The sequence below is a fragment of the Trachinotus anak genome, unplaced genomic scaffold, assembly GCF_046630095.1.
Source record: "Trachinotus anak isolate AG129_WGS33_773 ecotype Australia unplaced genomic scaffold, CSIRO_AGI_Tana_v1 ptg000003l, whole genome shotgun sequence".
Lineage (NCBI taxonomy): Eukaryota > Metazoa > Chordata > Actinopteri > Carangiformes > Carangidae > Trachinotus > Trachinotus anak.
Window position 1 is genome coordinate 21861570 of NW_027273854.1, and position 22177 is coordinate 21883746.

The 22177-nt window shown below is 40.6% G+C and overlaps 2 protein-coding genes across 3 annotated transcripts; one reads left to right on the forward strand and one right to left on the reverse strand.

Moving 5' to 3' along the window:
• The first annotated feature begins 941 nt into the window (after positions 1-941).
• On the forward strand, positions 942-6665 carry LOC139608925 (zinc finger protein Gfi-1b). Its single transcript, XM_071463074.1, has 6 exons — positions 942-1580; positions 2393-2664; positions 4588-4757; positions 5790-5936; positions 6072-6237; positions 6333-6665. Exons 2-6 carry the CDS (start codon positions 2406-2408, stop codon positions 6527-6529), a joined length of 939 nt encoding a protein of 312 aa, XP_071319175.1. The 5' UTR covers positions 942-1580; positions 2393-2405; the 3' UTR covers positions 6530-6665.
• Positions 6666-7485: 820 nt separating this feature from the next.
• Positions 7486-21445, reverse strand: engl (endoglin, like). 2 transcript variants are annotated; one of them, XM_071474538.1, is made up of 17 exons: positions 20806-21445; positions 19671-19791; positions 18991-19163; positions 17888-18025; positions 17585-17759; positions 16555-16726; positions 16325-16469; positions 14972-15164; positions 14558-14727; positions 13833-13988; positions 12564-12647; positions 12213-12467; positions 11493-11999; positions 10991-11135; positions 10809-10910; positions 9775-9889; positions 7486-8540 (listed from the first exon to the last, which is right to left on the reverse strand). In XM_071474538.1, exons 2-16 carry the CDS (start codon positions 19738-19740, stop codon positions 9777-9779), a joined length of 2598 nt encoding a protein of 865 aa, XP_071330639.1. In that variant the 5' UTR covers positions 19741-19791; positions 20806-21445; the 3' UTR covers positions 7486-8540; positions 9775-9776. The 2 variants fall into 2 exon arrangements, with proteins under 2 accessions (XP_071330639.1, XP_071330640.1); XM_071474539.1 differs by lacking the exons at positions 17888-18025; positions 18991-19163; positions 19671-19791; positions 20806-21445 and having other exon boundaries at positions 17557-17753.
• Between the last annotated feature and the right edge of the window lie 732 nt (positions 21446-22177).

The following is a 22177-nucleotide window of genomic DNA, read 5'->3' on the forward strand; positions in this document are numbered from 1 at the left end:
GAACATTTGACAAATAATTTACAAATCATGCCAATACTATAATAAATCACCTAGACATCAATTGTAAAGGTTGTTATTGTAAAAGACCACGTACAGTTAACTTGTCCAAAAAGATCAGAGTCATTAATTGTGGTCCATCTATACTGTAAAACTGTGGCTGGCTGTCTATGTCTGGGCATATCTGTGCATCAGCCTGAATTAAGAGAGTGTGGGCTTGTGGCTTTGAAAAATCCAAGTACACGCTGTCGAGTTGACGCCGAAATTGGTTTGTCTTTCTGTTGGGCTGATGGGTGCTGGCCTGTGGAGTTCGCTGCAGCTAATGCTGTGTTCTGGTAAACATGTTCAGGGGGCGGACGCTTCATGCCTCGTTGGGAAGAGGGAGGAACTTTACACGTTTTATTGAGAAGCCACTCAGCACGATGACTCAGTATGTTGTTAGCATGTTTTATTTTTATCATTAGGAACTTTTTTCTTTTCTTCGCCATCAGTGTTAAAGTTTACACAGTCTTTGTGAATGATCATAACTATTTTCATGTATCCTTTAAATACTTAGAAAAATTTTACTTATCATCAGGAAGTTAATGCATATTTGCAATGACAGCTTTTTAAATGTTTCCAACATATAATAATTAATTATGGATTCATAATTTGGAAATGGTTCATTTCTTCTGATAAATTGCAAATTATATAACAAACATTCTTTTGAAACAGCATAAATGATATCTAGTAAATCATTAATTAAGGATATATCACTGATTATTATCTTAAAGCATTACTCTGAAATCTAGATTCATATCTGACTTCCTGCCAAGCTTTTATTTCAAACAAAATATCTTTGATGCAATTATTTTCAGCGTCTTCCTGTGAAGAAAAAAAAAAGTTAGACAGGATGTAATTCAGTGTTTGAAATGAAGGAGGTGAAAACAGAAAAAAATCCCTCCCTTCGTTCACAGATGGAACTGTGTGGGATGGCTGGATACCACATACAGCCACACACGCACACACACACAGGTAGATATTGCTGGCACCTTGGTAGTAAAGGTCCACATGTTCACATGAGAACGATGAGCTATTCAAACTTTCCAAAGGATGCTTAGTGTATTTACAAATCCACCCACATGTAGAGTCATTATAGCAGTGAATCCAGCAGTGACACGAGCATATTGGTCCCACAGTAAACAACATTTCATCATGACACTGGTATTTTGCGGTACCTTTATACGCTGTGGGTCCCAAACCTCAGTGTACAGTGCTGCTGAGAAGTTGTCATGTTTTTACAGACTTTGCTTTTCAAAATGAGGGTAGCAACAGTGTCACAAACCTCCAAACTAACTGCAACATGGAGGGTATTTTTGAGAGTTATTAATTAAAAAAATATATATTCTTAAATTTTTTCTGTAATTTCAATGAGGCTTTAAGGGGCATTTTCCCCTCCCATGCCTCCAGACCCACAATCCTCAGCAACATTTCAAAATCAAATCAAATCTCTTTGTGTTATGTCATCAGTTGATGGGTGTGAGGACGTCGTGAGCAGTGAGGACACAAGAAACATTCTCTACATTCAGCTGCGCAATACAAAGGTAAGATCAGCAGAGCAACTGGAATCTCACTGTTCTGGTATCATGGTTAAACTTTATACTTTTTTCACACAAAATTTTCAACTTTTAATTTTCTAATGTATGTACAACATGAGAAATTCAACCTTCTGGTGTACTACAACTTCTTCTGTGCAACTTGAGGTTGTAAAGGATATAATTTTAGAGAAACATCAGATCAGGAGATTAATAAATAAACTATCTTTATTGCAGGGGCTCAATCAAAATCTCCTAGGAGGTCTGAAACAAGTTTGGGGAAATTTGCTTATTCGTCTGCTGCGAAGCCCCCTCGACTCATGTAGTGTTTCTTTCGGGCTTTCCTCTTTGTTGTTTAACTTATAATCAAATGTAATCTCACAATCAATTCATACCAAAGCATTTTTATACATTTACTTGCCATATAACTCATTATAAATGAATAAATTCGGCACTTTGCAAAACATTTCAGTATTGATTTGCTTATTTTGGTAATGTTGGAAAGAAATTTTCAAACCTCTTTATACTGTTGTTCTAAATTTGTAATGTAATTTGTATGTAATTCAAATGTAAGTATAAAAAGCAGAACATCAGTGTCGGTTTAGAAGTTGTGACAACACCACAGCAGGGTTATCCTCAGTGAAAGCCCTGAAACATAAGTGCAGCTGGCAGGCTGTATTTGTTAAGGAAACCTCAAGCTTTGGCATTGTAACTGAATACGTACCACCAGGTGTGACATCTGAGTGTGTGAGGCTCTAAAAGTGACATGAAAAGAGTTTGTGCAGGTTTTTTCACTTTGTCTTCCATCACCCCCTCACCAGTCACCACTCTGCTATGCCGCGGTCGTTCCTTGTCAAGAGTAAAAGGTCTCATCCACTGGGGCCATCGAAGGACTCCTTCAGACAACATTGCCAGTCCCGAAGTGATGCTGAGCAGCCTGTGAGGGGACAGGACAGGAGGCATCCTGAAGATACTGTGCAGCCTTTGTCCCCCACATCTGGAGTCAAAGACCTTCTGGCTGAAGCCTGCTCACCATGGAATGGGATGGCAGTCCAGTTTAAAAGTGCCCCCACAGATGATCCTTGGATTCCAGGTACCCCACATTTTCTCCACATTTAAATGTTTTTGTGACACAGATGAGTACACAGTGGCATCTGAATGTGTTGTTGATTAAATTTACTCAGCCATAAAGGGGTGTTGAAGATGACAAAAATTTGTTATGTAAATGACCAGAGGTGGACAAAGTACACAGTTCCATTACTCAGAATCTAAGTATAGATAAATATATATAAAGTGTAGGTACTCCTGGTCAATGGTGGATTTAGATGTGGGCGACATGCTGCACCCGGGCAGCAGGGCAAAAAAAAGTGTTATATTCGTGCGGTTGGTCTCTCATCTGCACATCAGGTCAATGTCAATGATATCATGTCACCGTGTGGGTCGGAACAGCTGCTGTGAGTAGGTGTCCTCTCTCACCCTCAGGGGTGGTGGGAGATGGGGAGGGGGTTGTTGGCCAGTTTAATCTCTGGTCTCCCCACTGGAGCGGGGCAATCTATCAAATAGCCACTTCTTTCTCTGTACAGTATCAGGCAGGGCAGATACATGGGCAGATTTCACATGATGATGTAACTGATGACTTTGCACCAAGGGTCAGGTTTTAGATGGCAGCTGTGCAATTTAAAATGTGTGTCTTGTTTGAAGTGTGCAGTAGTGTAATAATTAGGTTCTCTTAAGTGTGTTTATCTCTTTGTGCAATTTAGTAGTTTGATTCTCTAAGAGAGAGAAGGAGAGAGAGAGAGAGAGAGAGAGAGAGAGAAAGACTACTGTCTTTATTTTCTTGTTAATTTTACTTTAGTATTCAGCATTGTCTATAATTTTGGCACTAATTGATGACATTGCATCAAGGAATGCAAGAAAGATCAGGCTTAAGATGACAATTTAAATAAGTGTGTCTTGTTGAATTATTGAATAATGCAATGGTGTAATAATCAGGTTCTCTTAAGTGTGTGGTATGAAGGATTTGTGCAATTTAGTTGTTTGATTCTCTGTTTCATTTGTATATATGTATATAGGCCTATTTCCTTTCTATTTGTGTACTGAAGTCCTAGCTTTTAAAAATAGTATAAAAAGTATTCAAAGTAATTCATTTTTTATGTCAACACAATGTTGTTCTGTTCCCCAGTGTATCTACAGGACCTAATGACTCTAAAACAATCCACTGAATGCACTGATTAACTGTAGAATAAAACGTTTGTAGAATATGATAGAAAGAGTCCGCAGCATAAAAGCAGCAGCTGCAAGCTGTCTCTTTATCTGGAAGGTTATCTGCAATCAAACAAACATTACAAACCTTGGCATATGTTTTCAAGTACAACCGCACATTTTTGCAGTGATGAAGTTTGGTTGTGGTAAACACAGCAAACATTTAAAACAAAAGGAGTTTTTATTTCTAAAACTTCAAACATGGACTTTTGATGAGGCCGAGGTGCTCTGGTGAAGAATCTTTATCTAACGTTGCCGTCGTTAGGACACTGACAAGTTCTAACTGAACAGTTCAGGAATTACTGACAGCGCAGCAGCTGGCTGTGACTGGTTGTTCTCCTGTGATGAACACAGTGTATCGTATCGTATATCACATTTTAAAATAAGAGAAAACACCTTGCTCTGACTTAAGGTTTTGCCTCAAAGTAATGAGTACTTCAGAGAAATGTGGTGGAGTCAAAAGTACAGTATTTGTGTTTTTAGTTTAGTGGAGTAAAAGTCATAAGTTCCCAAAAAAAAACAAAAAAAACTCAAGTACAGTACAGATACTGGAAAAATATACTTAAGTATTGTACCTCTTTATAGTCCACCCCTCTAAATGAGGGTGCAACTCAATATTCAGGATTAGTTTTTGTACACCAAAGCCACAAAAGCCTAAGCAAAGGTACCAAAAAAAGCTAGATATCATTCCCATTCTGAGCCATTCTCCATAAACAAGAGACATGACCATCATCAGCATCCTTTTTTATTCCAGCAAAAGTGGAGAATAGAGACGCTCCTCTGTCTGCCTCACCATGGCTGTCTGACAGACACCAGGCATCTGAAAGAGAGAGGGAACTGGAGAGACTGGTCTTCATGTTGCTCAACCACACATCGCACACTGACCTAAAATCCCCTGTCAGCCAATGTCCACTGTGTGAAAAGGTAGGACGCCTGTGGATTGTAAGATGTGTCACATCCCTACTATCTCTGTCCTTATCAGCTGCTGTATTAAACGGAAACCAGAGTCAATAACTGTAACATCAAGATGTCAGACGGTGACACAGCAGTGTCTCGGTGTGTAAAATAAAAAATCTGCCAGAATAAGTTTGTTGTTTTGAAAAACACCACAAAATATAAATTAAAACTATATCCAAAATACATCTCAAAATCTTATTTCATTATTCTTATTACATACATTTTCACTCAAAGACCTGTATTTCAGGTTCCATTGAAATATGTAATAACGGCCCCAAATCTCTTTAAAAAAGCCTGATTCATACTGGATTTTTTGAATCTGATACTGATATCAATATATATATATTTTTAAATCCTACCATCAGCCAAAATGCACGCACATAACATTTTTTACAAGGATTCCTTAAATTTGTGTGTTAAAGAATTGTGATAGTTAGTGAATAGTTTTATATTAACTTAATATAAAATAAATATAGTTGAAAAATAAACTCCTTGTGCACAAAATATGTAATAGCGTCACTGTTTTTATATATTTGCCATCTCTTGTTATTTATTGGTTAGCCTACCAATTACGTTAGTGTCAATACATATCAATATACAATTATACTGACCAATATTAGCTTATTGCAGATATATCAGTCAGGCTGATGGATAAAAGTCAAGCTCTTCAGTTTGAAGGCAGAATTAAAGAAATGCTATTCTAGATGAGAAGATAGAGATAACGCTTTCATGTCTGTATGGTAAATGTAGCTAGTGGCTGGTTAGCATAGCTTAGCACAAATACTGTAAACAGTATTCCCCGTTGTCAGTCTTACTGCTAAGCTAAGCTAACTGGCTGCTGGCTGTAGCTGTATATTTGATGGACTGACAGTGGTTCTTCAACGGTGTCAATCTTCTCATTTAACCAAAACAAATAAATAAGTTTATTTTGAAAAATGTTGAATTATTTAACACAACCCATTCTTTCTCTCTTGCTGCCACTGCCTCTGTCTCCCCCAGTCTCTTTCGGAGGTCCTGCTATCAGGTGGTCTGCAGACTCATGTCCTCAACACCATCTCTGTCCCGCTGACAAGATTGCCCTTTGCCACAGGCATGCCCCACATGCCCTTCAGCTTCAGATCAGTTGGCAGCTATGGTAGAGCTAAGGTAAAGTGGACAGTCAGATTGTTTACATGAGCAAAAGTTTTTGCATTTTCCGTGCAAACACATCATGAGCTCTGGAAGAAACACTGTCCTCATGTCCATGAGCGTGTGCACGTGTTCTTTTGTATGTATATCCAGGAGCGGAGCTTTGGCTGCAAGGTGTGTGGAAAGGTGTTCAAGCGCTCGTCCACCCTGTCGACGCACCTCCTCATCCACTCAGACACAAGACCCTACCCCTGCCAGTACTGCGGCAAAAGGTTCCACCAGAAATCAGACATGAAGAAACACACATTCATACACACAGGTGAGTCAGCACAACAGTGAATAAACTATACTGTTAAATGCTCAAACTCCTTCTCTGAAACACTGAGTACTTTTTTCACGCTGGTCCTCCCTCAGGTGAGAAACCACACATTTGCAAGGTGTGCGGTAAAGGATTCAGCCAAAGCTCCAACCTCATCACCCACAGTCGAAAGCACAGCAGTTACCAGCCCTTCAGCTGCCCCCACTGTCAGCGCACCTTCCAGCGCAGGGTTGACCTACAGCACCACCAAGAGACACAGTGTGGCTATGGAAACATGTACACTCAAAACTGAGGCCACAAAGCAATGAAGTAATGGCAAAACTCAGTGAAATTGGAATTTGTAAATAATTCTAAATAATTCATAATTGTAAAAGGCTGAAAGATATGCATTAAATCATGTCATGCATGCTTAAAAATTTTCAATAAAACTGGACTGGTTTGCTTAAAAAAATGTATCCTCTTTGTGCTTTTTTTCCATTTGAAAAACAATGACACATCCCTCAGGAAACTCATAACCAAAACTCATTCGTCAATGATAATTGGATAATTTTCCCAGTGTGTGCTGGGCAGCAGCGTAACATCATCCAGTGTAATTTTCAGAAACTATTTTCCCGAGAAAGTTGTATGTCATTTGTGTGTGTGTGTGCATGTGTGTCTGAGTGATTCTGCCATTACTGAGCAGAGCAGGCTTCCTTAATAAACTGCAGCTCGGTCCCCAACAGAGATAACTGATGATGATCCATTCACAGGATGTCCTTGTACTGCTGCACAAAACATGAGGCTTATTTTGAAATTACTTTCTAAAAATAAAAGTTGAAAAAGCATCCTTCATCTAGTTCAGTGGTTCCCAACCCGAGGGGCAGGCCCACTGATGGACCGTGAAGGTATTGCAAATGAGCCAGCAAATCATTTGTAAAACAGTACAATTTTGATGAAACAATGTAAAACATACGACATAAAACATAAATGATATTTTTAAAAGTTTTAAAACAAAATAATCTGAAAACTTCCTTTTATTATTATTTTTCTTGTATTAAGGCCTATCAATGTGATAAGCCAATGATAGGGGGTTTTATGTTGTCGTCACCACCACCTGTTTTAAATTCAGTCCTGAATGTTCACTTGTCATCATTAAAATAAAATACACTCTGGGCCTCCATATTGTAATGAGGTTGAATGTGGGCTGCCAACACTTTAAGATTGTCAAGCGGGCCATGAGTAGGGAACAGTTGGGAATGGCTCTTCTAGTTATTTTAATGGACACAACTTTAATGTTTTAGTTTACTCTTACTGTTCTCATTACGTTTGCTTCAAACACGCCCATACAAAAACAACTTACACCACACTAGCTATCCAGCACCAAATGATAGACAGATACAGTGAGCACTTAGCAGGTGAACATGCAGGTGAGCATTTAGCTGCTAAAGAGCATTTTTGTCAGGAGTCAGCAGAGACCAAAACCAGAGCTAAAACAAAACAAGTGAATATTGAGCCTATATCTGCATTCATCAGGTCATGAGCACCATGGCTCCAATTTAATAATACTGTTGCTGCTACATATGTACGCAGGCTTGGATCTGCTGCACTTCAGAGGCCAGAAATAATTTATTACTGCTTTAAACTAATGAATGAATATATTTCACAGCACCATAGATGTTTGACTTATTCATAACAGATCAACTTCCTTTGTTTTATTTGGGTCATGTGATGGACATGGATTTACAGCTCATTGTAAAACATCTTATTTGCCACATAAACACAAGAAAATTTACACACATAGATGTAGTTTTGATATTCAGCTGATTCACAGTTAAAAGACAAATAGTGAAAATGACTCTGTAAAACACAGACTCTTTGAACAGGCGCATGCAGTAACCTCTTAGATCCTGTTTGACCTTGTGTTCCGTCTCTAAAGGCGATGATAATGTGGTTTCTGTCTGAGTCACTCCAAGTTTAGATCCTTTTGAATCCAGATAAACGTCTCTCCATGTGATGATTTGCTGCCACTTTTGAAATGACTTGCTGTACAGTGGCTTTTAGCAACAAACAACAACGTTTCACTTTGACTCACACATCTGACTTGTCACAATGCAGCGATGAGTAGGTGCCACTGTACTCACAGGGTTTCAGCCCTCTTGCATTTCTGCTGCACAGCGATGAACGATAATCGCGAGAACTGCACAAACATGGCTCTGCACACACACACACACAAACACACACACACAGGCAGCTGTGCTTGCTCACACATAAGTTGTTAGAACCTCTGTCCCAGTTCTCCTTTCTCAGATTTGCTGGAGGAAATCCTGAGAGAGAGATAAAAGAAAAAACTGTTATCTGGCATGTCAGAGTTGAAATCAGCAGGTGCTTGCCCAATGCTGATATATTTTCTGGAACTGTCGGCGCTTCTAACCACCAAAGTTTATTTTAATATACAGCTTTAACATTAGGTTGGCTCTGTGCCGCCCAGCTGGAGTATGCTGCACAGTTTTACTTTGTAGGCTTATGGAAATGTGTTTAATTTGGACAAAGGGAACAGTGGCAGGCTTTTTTGACTGGCAATGACACAATTGACAGTAACTTTACATGCATTGCCCGTGTAGTACGCTACAACATACTGCTGACGTTTTGTTGAGTATTCCTTCGTTGGCCAAATGCTCTAATTTTATTTTGGTAGCACATCCAAAATTACTGTCAACCATGTGCTTGTTTGTTTGTATTTTACTGAATTGAATAGACATCATTTTTACTACAAGAACTGGCAGCAATGGACTTATATACAGAAATAAATACTCATGCCAAGAAACGAGGAATACTACATATAGTACATTAAAAAAATACTTTTAAGTAACAATATCATGACAAACAGACAAGTAAGCCACATAAACATAGACATGTCATATGAATTGGTTTAAATTTCACTCAATCACCAGTTTCATACATGAGGTTTTATTGCAACACAAGGTAAACGACAGAATTCAATAGGTCCAAAGGTTGGACCTATTAACAAACATATCTGTGAACAGCCTCAACAAAGACAAAGCTAGTATTTAAGATTGGACTGCAATGTACTGAATGTGTCAGTGGCAAATGTATGCTATGACCTAATGTTTGAGAGGCCCTCTGCAAAGGAGAAAAGTCTGATTAGTCATCATTCACACTCTTTCCCCAAGTCCGGATGAGGAGTCTTAGAGTTTCCATTATCTGTTCTGCAGTCAGCCAACACATATAAGATCATTTTATTTCCATTTTATTTTTATTTCTTCCAGGGTGATAGGTGTAGTTTCAAAACACCACAACTGAATCATAACACTCTCCTTGGCCTCAGCAGGTGCCTGAAATCTACCTGGTACTTTAAGAAATCCTGAAGTGCAATGGACAATGGACTAATGATAAGTTTATAATAATCAGCATTTGAAAATTATTTTACCAAAAATGGAAATGTGAAAAAAATGGCTTCATTTCATTTTTTTAAAGAGGACATATAACACCAGATGTGTTATATGTCCTCTTTAAGTAACCGTCATCATCAGATCTTACCTCTACACCGAGCTGGAGGACTGATCAGACTGTGACAGTGGATTCCAGGTGTCGTGGCCTCCATGGGTCTGGTCAGTTAAATGACCTTCTCCTCCAAGTAATGTTGGATATGCCGCTTCAAGAAATACACAAATTAATAGTTCCTTTATAATGTCTTTACAGAACCTCAGACTACACAGACTAACGGATAATGTTTTAAGTGGTAAATGCAAGATCATGATTTCCTTCATTTTTAAATGTTGGTTTCATCTTTGATACTAACTAGTGGTTGTTGTGATGTTTTAACCTTTTGCAACTGTCTGAACCGCTGTGTTTTTTTTACAATGCATATGACAATAAACCTCTTGAATCATGAATCTTGAATAAAACTTAGGTCAAATGGTGAAGGTTTTACGGTTATGTATTTTCTCTTGGATTTACTTTTCAAACAATATTTAACATTCAAAGGGATGTACCTCACTCACCAGTTATAGGGCTTTATTTGTACCATTTTAACTACTACTAGAAGTGTTTCCTTCCTCAGAGTGAAATGATTCATTTCTGTGCTCACAAGGTGAAAGTGTGCTGTTCCTGTTGTTGGTATATTACTGGATGTCTATGAGACCTGTAGCAGCTCCACTTAAATATAGAAAAAAATACCTTTACGTTCACAGCCTTGCAGGCAGCTCTGTGAGGCTGTACTCAAGCAGGGACCTGCTGTACTAAATGAAATAAAAATTTTGACCTGATGATTTTAATTTATCCAGCAGATAAACTAAAATAGCTGCACATTTCATAGCCATCCATTGACAGGACCACAGCGCTAGCAGGGCTAAAAAGGTGTTGTGTGTTTGTCTGACTCTGGATAAGTGGCCAGAACAATTTCCCAAAACCCAAATGATCCCTCTAGAATTTCAAAAGCTTTTATGAATCAGCTATGTGTTAAATCACTATTGTGTTATATTAATAAGTTATCAACAGCAGCAAAACAGATATTTATAGATGGAATGAGGTGATGTAACTCACACCATAGGAAAGGAAACTAATCTCATTACCAGTATAGTTATAGATGCACCACAGCCCACCCATCAGGCTGACACCCATCATAAAGGCAGCGAAGATAATTCCCAACACTGCTCCTGTCTGCACCACAGAGCCTGGACACAGGAGGAGTGACAGTCGGTTAAACAGTCTGACAGTAAAACCAAATAAAAATGACCAAACAAATGGTACTCACCGCTGTGCTTTGGGTCCGGACTGGCCAGTGGAGAAACGCTCAGTCTCTTGGTTCTTTGTCCAGCAGGGGGCCTCAGCAGTTTGGGTGCCAGTGAGCTGATAGACTGGGTGACCACCATGGGCCTGGACAGGTTTCTGATCTCACACTGAGATGTGAATACAGGAGAGGGGCTAGATGTTAATGAATGCTGTTACCACCTTGCAGGACTATAATAACAACAGACAAACATGAGGGTGTTACAAAGCACAACTTGTGGCGTAAAGACTAACTGGACAGGATCAATTCAAGACTTGTAATTGTGGCTTTTCACAATTTGGGCATTTACCTACAAATCCAATAACTTATATTTGGCTTTCACACATGAGAGTGGTAACAATCTGCTCATCTAAGTGGGCATGTTTCCCTGAATTATTATAAGTATTGCTTTACTGTCCAGGATGCTTTGTCCTACATTTGTTTTGTGCAATGAAACATAGCTCTGCAGTGTAATTTGTTCCTGTACCTGATGCTTGGGTGACTTAGATACAAGTGGTGGAATACGCAGTCTGCCCTGACAGTCCTTCCTTGCTGTTTCCTTCATGAGTTCCCCTCTGGTGGAGTCAGAGACACACATGCGAAGGCTGCAGTGGAGAAACTGCATAGAGTCATTATGAACTGGTCGCAGGATGAAACTAAATCTCAAGGGCTGTATCTCCTCCTCTCCTTCCATGCGTGTGCTATTCTTTTGCAACCGCCTCCTCACAACTTTGTGTCGGAGTGAGACATCTCCATCTCTGTGATAAATTCTGCCGTCTTCCATTCCCTCTATCTCTTCCTCTTCCAGTTCGCCGTCACCTTCAGCCTCTTCCTCTTCTTCATCTTTTGTCCTTGCACTGAGGGTCAGTGAGGGGTCTGATGAGCAGCCCTCACTTATCACGGTCCAGAAAGGAGATTTCTTTGGGTCTGACAGAGGAGAGACCACACATGACTTCACCTCCACCACATCTGTGAGGGGCCCTTTGGCAGATATCTGCAGTGCGACAGATAACGACTGATGAAGACGACAAACTGTGGTACATTTTTGGACAAGAATTCTGAGATGAACAGGATTTAATGATGCATAGTGTCATTTTCTCTCTGCTCTGCTCATACAAATATTTCGCTGTGATTGACATTATTTATTAGAGGTTAGAATAATGTGTAAAAAAAATTAAAAAAAAAAAAAAAAAAAATCAACACAGACCTCAACATAGACACGATGGCCTGCGGTGATGACACAGGGGCCAATCCGCCTCTCCTCATAATTCTCAGTGACAAAAAGTCTTAAAATAAGGACAGGCCCAGATCTGTGTCTGGGTGTCGGGAGGTGGCTCAGTCCTGGATCAAGCCCTGGATCCTCTGGTGCCCAGGGGATGAGCCCCGCCTGAGGAGTGTTTGCCTCGTCAATGTTACCTGCAGCAGGGCCAGAGGGGCTGGGGACTCCAGCCAGACAGCTAAACTGAGAGGAAAACCACAATATTAGATGGTGAATAGTACTGAATCAATAATGGTGAACACATATAGTATTTATGAGACAGACACACAAATGTCTCACATGTATGCCGAGAGGACTTTTGGACTTCCTCTCTGTCTCGTCGAGTGCTAGAATGGTCTGAGGCTTGTCTCTCCATAATAACATCTGGGCAGAAATGAGGGAACGGTCACACTGTATGGGATTATTCATTGCAAATACTGTCCAATTTTCTACATAGGCCCAAGATACACACATAAATGGTCAACAAGAGAGAACAGGTTAAGAAAATAACATGAAATGTTCTCTTTTGATATTGGAAATACTTCCTACTCTACTACTCATCTCATTTGTGGTGTGCCACAAGGCTCTGTTTTAGGTCCTCTAATGTTTTCTTTCTACATCAAAATCAATCACAAATAACATTAAGTTTCATTTTTGCTCTGTTGACACCCAATTGTTTGTACCAATAATACCTGCAGTCACATGACATTAAATCAGAGGTCATATAATTCAGTCCTCCCAACTCCACCCAGCTCATCTGTAACTACCTTGGAAATCTGTTAATGAACCTTCTTAAACCTGCAACCTTGTTATTGTCCTTTTGTAAACATATTTTTGTGCTTTGTAAACGCTTACGTTTCAAAATAAGAGTATTGTACAAATAAAGTTATTATTATTATTGAAATAATCATTATCAGGATAAAACAAGGTTGCTACATTCAACAATACAGAGGAAAGATACATATATTTTAACACTTTATAGATTATCACATACATCTGTTACATACGTCTGTTTATGTGCTTTTCACTCTCTCTGAAATCACCCTGCATCATCCTTTCTCCCAATGTGAAACTGAGGTTTAGGAAACAACAATAATTTGCCGTGTGCAGCATCCCATTTTTAGGCTTTGACTGAGCTGTTCTGGTTATGATGACCTAGGTCACGAGTATTACCGCGGACAATTTCTACTTACCACAATCTCACATATCCATAATGTGCCTTAAGTGTTTTTGTTTTTACCACAGTTTGAACAGACTCTGACCTTATTTTGAATTCATATATTTTCCCCTCTGCTTGCTCTAAAAGCTTCACTCATTCTGCTGTTTTCTCCTTCTCACCCCACCTCTCTCATTTTCTCTGGCTCTGTTTCTTTTGGGTGAGTCTTAATAAATCCCTGATAATAACAAACTTTAGTCCTAGAATTCAATGTCATTTGAATGATAAGTAAAAGGAAGTCTATTCATAAAATCATAAGAAGTAAGGTAAAGACAGAAACATGTAGGGGTTTAAGATATGGATAAATTAAGGGCAGTTTTCTTTTCCTTCTTTTCCCAAATTTCTTATCTCACCATGTTTTTGTACTGCACCCCTCTGGGCTGTCCCAGGAGCAGACCCTCAGTCCCACAGGAAATGACTGGGAACACTAACAGGAAATGGCTCCCATTGGACTGAGCCTGGCATGTCGGGTCCTGCAGAGTCACGACAGCCACTGGGACAGACAAGCTCTGCAGCAGAGAACTAATGTGAGACCACAACACTTCCAAACTGAATCATTTCTCTGTATCACTGGAGCAATGTTGTTAACCAACAGGTACTTGGTCAGTCCACAATTACGAGTGCTAGAGTAGTAAACATTGTCAGATACAGCAAAACAGAGCTACTTCAGCACATTACAGGCGACAGACACACCGAATATTTAGATTCATCATCATCAGTTGATTTTCTGCAGCAAACTGCCAACACAAAATATACATAAGACCAGCTAAAGTTGTTATGGCTAAAGTATTAGATTAGTTAGTTGCCTATACTATATTTTCATCCAGCCACATTAGCATTCATTTGGAGTTTTTTTTTTCTGACGACAGCTGAAGGATTGTAAAAAGCTCTGTTTTCTGTGGGTTTGTCACTGATACAAACACCTTTCTGATTACACATGGACATCTGATTCATTGTTAACTTAAAAATGTTGATTTATGCACTGTATCAACCTGCTGGCTACATATATAAGTAGCTAGCTTTTTTCTTTTTGAACTGTTTATATATATCACTGCATCTAATACTGAGGTATGAAGACCTGCAGGATGTGCTGATCGACGGTCACGCTGAGGCGTCCATCCTCACACTGCACTGTGAAACTCTCTGGGCCTCCTCCCGCTCTGCCTCCACCGTTCAGCCACTGCCTCAGCCTGCGCTCCTCGGCCCAAGGAGGCCTCACAACCAAAGGATTCATCTCTGCAAGCACGTCTGTGGTACAGACAGAGAGGAGACACAGAGACAGCCATGCAGGGACATTAAATACTCACACTTACACTTTAATACCCTTCATTCAACATATACTGGATGCCCCGATGGAAATATCCTGCTTTTATTTTGCATTCAGGGACACAGACGACAAAGCCAAAGTAACTTAAGTGGGTTAAAAAATAAAACAGAAATGATCAGTTCACTCACACTGTGATGGAAACAAGAGACACACAGGGGTCCTGACCTGTCCCGCCCCCAGCCAGCTGGATCACAAAGCGATTGGCCAGGTCAGCCTCAGTGTATGAGGTCACCTTGGTGTAGCCGCTTTCACTTGCCCAGGCGACAAGGTCAGATATGGTGGACAGGTCGGAGTTAAGTGCAGTGGACAGGGTGAGGTCAGGCTCAGGAGGGTAGGGTGCGGACACACTGTTGGAGGACTATGGAGAGACACAGAGGAGAGATACATACACACATTAAGAAGTACAAAAGTACAGTCAGGTAAAAGGCAAAAGATGAGCAACATGTGAAACATTAATATGAAATCTGTGCATGGCTGCATTAACCTGTTCGGAGGTCCCAGGGAAAATATAGGTTCTGGGCCACAAATACCCCCTCAGTTTGTGCTTTGTGTACAGTTTGAAAAGACTAAGACCAATTGTGTGTGAATATGTGTTACGATACTCTTTGACCTCCCGACCCTGTGAGTGGCTCTTAGCCTGAAGCCCATTTATTCCTGTAAATCATTACTGTAATTTCCTAAACAGATGGACACTGTAGTTTTTAGCACAAGTTACACAAGTTACTGGCCCCATCTTACATTTCTATGTTACTATGTCCACTGATTACGGGCAGGTCACTGAGGTCTACTGACCAGCACCTCCCTGCTGTCCCGAGGAGACCACACTTTTGTGGTCGTGGCCCCCACCCTCTGGAATCATCCTCCTCTAGCAGTAAAAAATGCCGACTCAGGCAACTATTTTAAGAAGCTGCTAAAAACTCACCTGTTTCTTATGCACTTTATGTAATGTGTAATTGCCCCCCGTGTAACTTTTATTGTTTTGATTATTTTTCTCTTATTGTTTTTATTTTCTCTCATGTTTTATGTATTTCTTAAATGTTTCTATTGTACAGCACCTTGTAACCCAGGTTTTGAAAGGTGCTCTATAAATAAAGTTTTACTTACTTACTTATACGTTGCTGAAACAGGAGTGCATGGTGTATTTGTTGGGAACTATTTTCAATAGTGTATTAATACAAATTTGGTGTGCTAATGAGTATTTACAGCAGTAGGATGGTGTCTTTGTGATTGAGTCACATAAACTACAGTCCCCATTTGCACTGTGATGAAGGAACATGTCACCAAGCGTGACAGCGTGGCTCATGATGTGTTTGATAATTTTAGACAACAATGGAGCTTATGACACTAAGTTATGAGATACTGTATATCAGGCCTTGGCCTCACAGGTGTGTGACTGACACAAAGAAAAATATGAAATATTTTATGATGGCAGTTGTTAGACATACAGTATAAATCTGATGACACATTCAGATACAAATTCTGGTGTCTAAAAAAGCATGTAAAAGTTGTGGCCCTTACATGTACAGAGATATGACCCCGGACGCCATGAGCAGTAATGGCCCAGTTGACTGGCACCGAGCTGCTGAGAATCAGTACAACTCTCTGTGCCTTTGAGTTGGCAACTGGGGGCACAAGAGAGACAATCACCTCTACCTGCAGAGAGCTAAAGAAGACAGAGAGAAAAAAACAAGATGTAACTTGCATGACTGTACAACAGCCACATATGCCAGGATGCTGCATGTTCTCACCCACAGAGCCCTGATCCTGCTGAATGGAGCTTGATCACATGGACTTCAGGGCTGATACCACCTGCTAGACTGTGGACACAGCCTTGCACTTCCTGTGGCTGCAGGTCAGAGGTCAAGTAGTTGTGAGAGAGGAACATGGACTGTAGCTGGCACACAGGAGGCAGTGTTGGATCTGCAATATGGACACAAAGCAAGAGCTTTTACTTTCACAAGTTTCACAAGATCCTTCTCCACTATCTGTCTGAGCCTAGAGTTGTATCTGCTGAGAGCAGAGAGAGGAGATGAGTGATTAGATAATATGACCTGAATCTTCCCCCACATTGTGCCAATTCAGTGCGCAGATGTTTAGGTTAAGAATTTGTACCCACGAACAAAGATAATATTTCTATTTTCTACTCTATTTGCAGTTATTGCGCTATCAAAGTTCCCACGTTGTAGAGAGAGAGATGTCCCTGTCTTTTTTCACTATAAAGTCATGAATAAAATACACACAGCCCGAGTTCAACTGTATCTTAAACTCAGCTGTCAGGACTTTAGTAACTTTGTGATGTAACAACAAAACAGTTACCACCTTCATCTATGCCCCTGGCATGGCCCACCTGGACCCAGCGTCTGACTTTGCAGGATTTAATTTCACCAAGTCTTACCCTGCAATCTACTATATTTTTATTTGATCATTCAGAAAACAGTCATCCAATCAGAAGGGAGGACCAGAGCCTGTCTTCTGATTGGCTAACCAACCTGTTGTAGCTAGAGCTCCAGGGAGATTTGAAACCATACTGAGATGGTTTTTGGTTCTAAAAACCCACAAGTATATCTGCTTATGAAAACTTGAGATAAAACATCAGAAAAGTGTAAAATATGGGACCTCTGATATACAGTAAACCTGTCTCTTAAAATGATACACATCATCTCTTCACATTATCTTATGTACATGTGTGAATGTTTGTAAAAATATTTAAGGAAAACTACCACTGATCATTGAATACAATTTGACATCACCATGAGGTGCAGTTCCTTGGTGGCTCACCCTCTCCCAGTCGGACGTACACTCGGTTTCCATGTGTTGTGTGTGTTAGAGAGGACAAGTTGCCGTAGTGTTTCAGAGCCCAGCGGTGCAGTGCGCGTGGACGAAAAGGTAACAAATGCACTGTGTGGACATGCAAACGCAGAGTGTGGGATTGTACGCTGGAGTTTGAGGACACCTAGCAGATGACGGCGAACAGGAAAAGAACGGGAGGGGAACTTAAAAATACAGCATGAGGTTTAAATCACATGAGAACTGGTTGAAGATGAGGGTAATCGATGGGCTCTGACGTGCACTCTGACTGACCTGCACCAGCACTGGGAGGTTGGGGGGCAGTCTCTCAGCCTCCAGCCACCAGCTGACTGGGAGCTTGGAGCTGAGCAGCAGGTGGAGAGCTCTGAGAGGTGAAGGGGACAGAGACAAAGGCTTCAGTAACACCATCACCTGTAGACAGAAGAAGAGAAGGGCTGCAATGTGGTGAAACTGCAAAGTGAGTTTTAAATTTCACCCATGTTCAGTCTGTATAACGTTTGTATTGTAGGCAGTTGTACTCTTATATGGAGCCCTGACAATTGACAAAATGTCATCAATGTTTATCAGACAAGTCAACAATATTATGAAATATATTGAAATAAATCAAAATTTTAATCATAGTACTTTTCTATTTGCCGTGCTTTTGGAGTCTTGTCATACATTCACACATTCATGATGATATGATAATGAGAAGGCAGCGTGTTTCTGTTTAACACCAGTGGAACGAATGAGAGCACTGTGAGGCTGATAGATTAAAACACTGGTACCTACACACTTTCAGTTTTACTTGTGCCAGTCTTATCAGCTCTACTAGCATTTTAGTAGCATTTTATCTGAAGCTGCCTTTAGTCATACATCTACACCAGTCAGTGCATGTAATGCTAATCTTCCGTAGCGCTGCAGTATCACTGTATAAACTGTTAAAATGGCTAAAAATGGCTAAAGCATTCTGGCTAGTCGGCAAAAAGTTAGCTGGCTAACGTCACTTAAAATCTGTTTATTTTAACGAGAAAGAATTAAGAGATTCAATAAAGTCTGAGATTCATTTCCATTGTGGCCTTGATGAAGACAGGAGACGTGCACCTAACGATAATATTTCAAGTTCCAAGTAGCAAAAGCTAATTCCCTTTGTTAGCATTAGCTTACCAACTAAAATGTTTGGGAGAAATGGGAAGTAGATGAATGACCTAAAATAACAGGTAAAGATAAAGGTAAATAGAAGGGCAAAAATATTTTTTAATAACTTTTTAATTAATTACTAAATTACTTGATTTGAATCAAGTTGATCAACTTATTGGTGGTTAAAGGACAAGGCTTTCTATTTCTTTTTCATTTTATTTTATGATCTACTTAAATTATTTAACTAACAATATGACCTTGTTCTCAGGGCTGTTTGTCACTCTCCCCACTGCAATGACATGAGTCTCCTTGTTCCCACGTTCTCGAGCAGCGCAGCCTGGACCTGCCTCGAACGTCTCCAGCAGACCCTGAACAGGGTGCAGCGCCCCCACTGCACCGGCCACAGAGCACTGCACCTCCTCACTTTGAGCTGAGGAGGAACAGCAGACGTTTGATTGTAAAGCGTGATAGAACTGAAACCAGAAATGTTGGTACGGAGTCATGACTGTGGTCTTCCTCTGTGTAAGATAACAATAACATGAGTTATGAGTGAGAACAGTGCTGTGCTTCAACATGCAGCCACACTGGTCCAAAACCTACATGACTGCTGTTTGTCGAGCCAAGTGTCATAATTTTCCCTCTGTTTTCTGCCGTCTCTCACCCTCCTCCTCTCTATGATGTGTGAGTTACACAATAGACAGACAGACTGATGAATGCATGCTGAGTTAAAATCCCTGCCAGAGGTCAATGGAAAAATTCCCAGAGGAATCTGTGTAACAATTTTCACTTTCACTCTGACACAATTAAAAACCTTTGGCCGCTTGAGCAGAAGACATGTCCCATTTGATACTTTTCTTCTCTTCACAACACAGTCGTCACTTTTCTTCGACTAAAGATAAACGGATGCAATGTTGAAAAGTGTCACCTGTGCTCTTACCTGCTGTTCTCGTCCAGAGCAAAAGGAGACAGAAAACAGTGCTCCCGATCCCTGACAGTGAAGGCATCATGACCTTTTCACTACTAGACTGACTTTATGTGATGGGCTCCCTTGCAGCAGCCTATGAAACAGAAACACAGTGATACAATTTAAACATTACTCAATCACCGCTTTCAAAATAGGCCCAGTCAAAGTTTTTTGGTGTGAGTCATTACAGCATCACATGTAGGTCTGTAAGCAGCATACAGCAAGATGATATGTGCCACGGCAGTAAATTATTTAGATTTTATCCCGTTATTAGAGCTGCAACAGTCAGTGGAGTAAACAATAAGTTGACTGACAGAAAATGAATCAGCAACTATTCTGATAATAATCATATAACAGTTTCCCAAATGCTTTTCTTTCTCATATATGATTGTGAGTTGAATATCTTTAGGTTTTGGACTGAATCACCTTGGACTATGGGAAACAGACTTTATAAAAAAATTTTATTTTCTTCAGACAAAATGATGACTCAACAAAATAAATAAAGACACTAATCAGCAGAACAATGACAGCGAACGTAGTTATTTAATAAGATAGTTGCAGCCCCACTCATCATTTTTAAAACAAGCTTACTCGCTGATATCCAAGCCTGGAAAAATAAATAAGTACATGTAAACTTAATTTAAAAAAAAAAGTCTTAATAAAAACTGAGTTATGGAGTCAAAAGATGAGATAAGAAGTCAGATTTACTGTCTGCTCTTCAAAATGTTTCCAAAAGTTTGAAATCTGTTCAACAAAAAGAAAATTATCAGCACCTAAGGACAAGCAGCAGATTTAATACAGGCCTAGTCTCATGAACTATGAGCTGATGAATAAAACAGAGGAGAGATCATGCGACAGACTCAGACCTGCAGCCTTTTGAAAACAAGCCTCACAACCTGCTGGAACAAACTGTGCATAAAGGAACAAAAGACAATCTCCCAACAACTTTAACTCCGGAGTGTTTCATGTACTGATCACACATCATGATGTCTGTGTTGTTCCCACGAAGCTTTAAGCACCCGGTCTGTGTGAGCCTGTATTCCCGTGTCAACACTTGAGCGTCTCTGAAAGTTTCTCCCCGGGTAAACACCGTGCAGGCTGGACTCACCTGCGGCGCGACGCAGAGGGACAGGCGGTCTGCTGCTCCAGCTGCTGCTCACAGGCTTCACTGCGAGCCCCGCTTTCACGGCCCGACGCACGCCCCCCTCATTTCCTAAACACACAACCACGCAGTCACACACACCCTCCACATCTTGAACCAGGCGAAATGCTCGTCTCTCAGCTGCGTGTCGCGTCAGGCGTCCTCATCCAGCTGAGGTGCGACCTGTGAGAAATATTTCTCAGGGGAAATTCATTTTACGCACCGAGTGGGACCGAAGGGGAGAGCGGTCGTGAAGGAGACAATTAAAGGGGCCATGGGAGGGACTGTGGGATGGTGTGACAGAGTGGAGAGAGAGATGGCGAGGAGAGGAATAAAAGGCTCTGAAAACGTCTCCATACGTAGATGGCAACAGGAAGGAGGGCTGGAGGGAGGGAAGGAGGGAAGGTGGGAGGGATGGAGGAGGAGAAGGGTGGACCTCAGGGGTTTGACTGGCGGGTGAAATGTCTGGGTAGATGCAAGGAGGGGACACACACACACACACTCTTAAACTTTTTATCTCTTTGGATCATGTTTCCCATATCTCTGCCTTTGACTTTACATGTTCCATGTTTCCACCCAGCTCTAAATGCAGCAGATATTCTCAACCAATAAAGAAAGTAAAAAACAAAAAGCACTGAAGATTGATTATCTGTAACCAGATTCACATCCACAGAGACTGAGAGGCTGTGTTTTTTGTTTTTATATGTGTATGTTTTATATGATGTGCCCCCCCCCTCCCCCCCCCTTTTAAACTTCCTGCCTGGACTCTGTTTTATTTTGAAAGTACTGTCCATATGTGCCAGTTGTGGTTTTACTTGTTTCACTTTTTCTGCTCCACCTGTGTCATTAGTTAACTTTCTCCCTGCTTCTGGCCGGGTGTTGCACCTCTTCAGTTCCTCAGTGTTTGGTGACTTGGTTCCTCGTGTTGCCTGTTTTACCTGTGTACTCACCCTTTTGCCTGTTTCCTGTTTTGGGTTCCTGCTGGATGGGGATTGGGATTGTTTGGACTGCCTTGTTGCCTTTGACCCTGGTTTTTATTAAATAACTTTTTCAATTGAACTTTTCAAAGCTGCAGTGACTTTTTTGGCCATGTGGGGGCAGAGGGAAAATGTGGTGAACACAACACTGACTTATCACCTTTTATGTCTATACAGTGACCCTGTTAGCAAGCAGTCATCCATCTACACGTTCAGCAGTGATGGAGAGACACCATCATTCTTCTGCAGTCATGTTTCTGCCCACCTGGTGAATTTAAATCCACTATTCACTCACTGTTTGCTCTGTTTTTGGTCTCTATCACCTTCTGAGGGAAATGTGTGGATCTCCACCATGTTCACCA

Bases quoted from the DNA above. Each gene is read 5' to 3' on its own strand.
- engl (XM_071474538.1), bottom strand. From the start codon at position 19,740: ATGATGCCTTCACTGTCAGGGATCGGGAGCACTGTTTTCTGTCTCCTT. The intron at 13,989-14,557 runs GTCTTCATACCT...TCTCTGCTGCAG, and splicing joins TCGATCAGCACATCCTGCAG to AGCTTGTCTGTCCCAGTGGC. The intron at 12,648-13,832 runs GTGAGATAAGAA...ATTTCTGCCCAG, and splicing joins GGGTGCAGTACAAAAACATG to ATGTTATTATGGAGAGACAA.
- LOC139608925 (XM_071463074.1), top strand. From the start codon at position 2,406: ATGCCGCGGTCGTTCCTTGTCAAGAGTAAAAGGTCTCATCCACTGGGG. The intron at 2,665-4,587 runs GTACCCCACATT...TTTTTATTCCAG, and splicing joins AGATGATCCTTGGATTCCAG to CAAAAGTGGAGAATAGAGAC. The intron at 6,238-6,332 runs GTGAGTCAGCAC...GTCCTCCCTCAG, and splicing joins ACACACATTCATACACACAG to GTGAGAAACCACACATTTGC.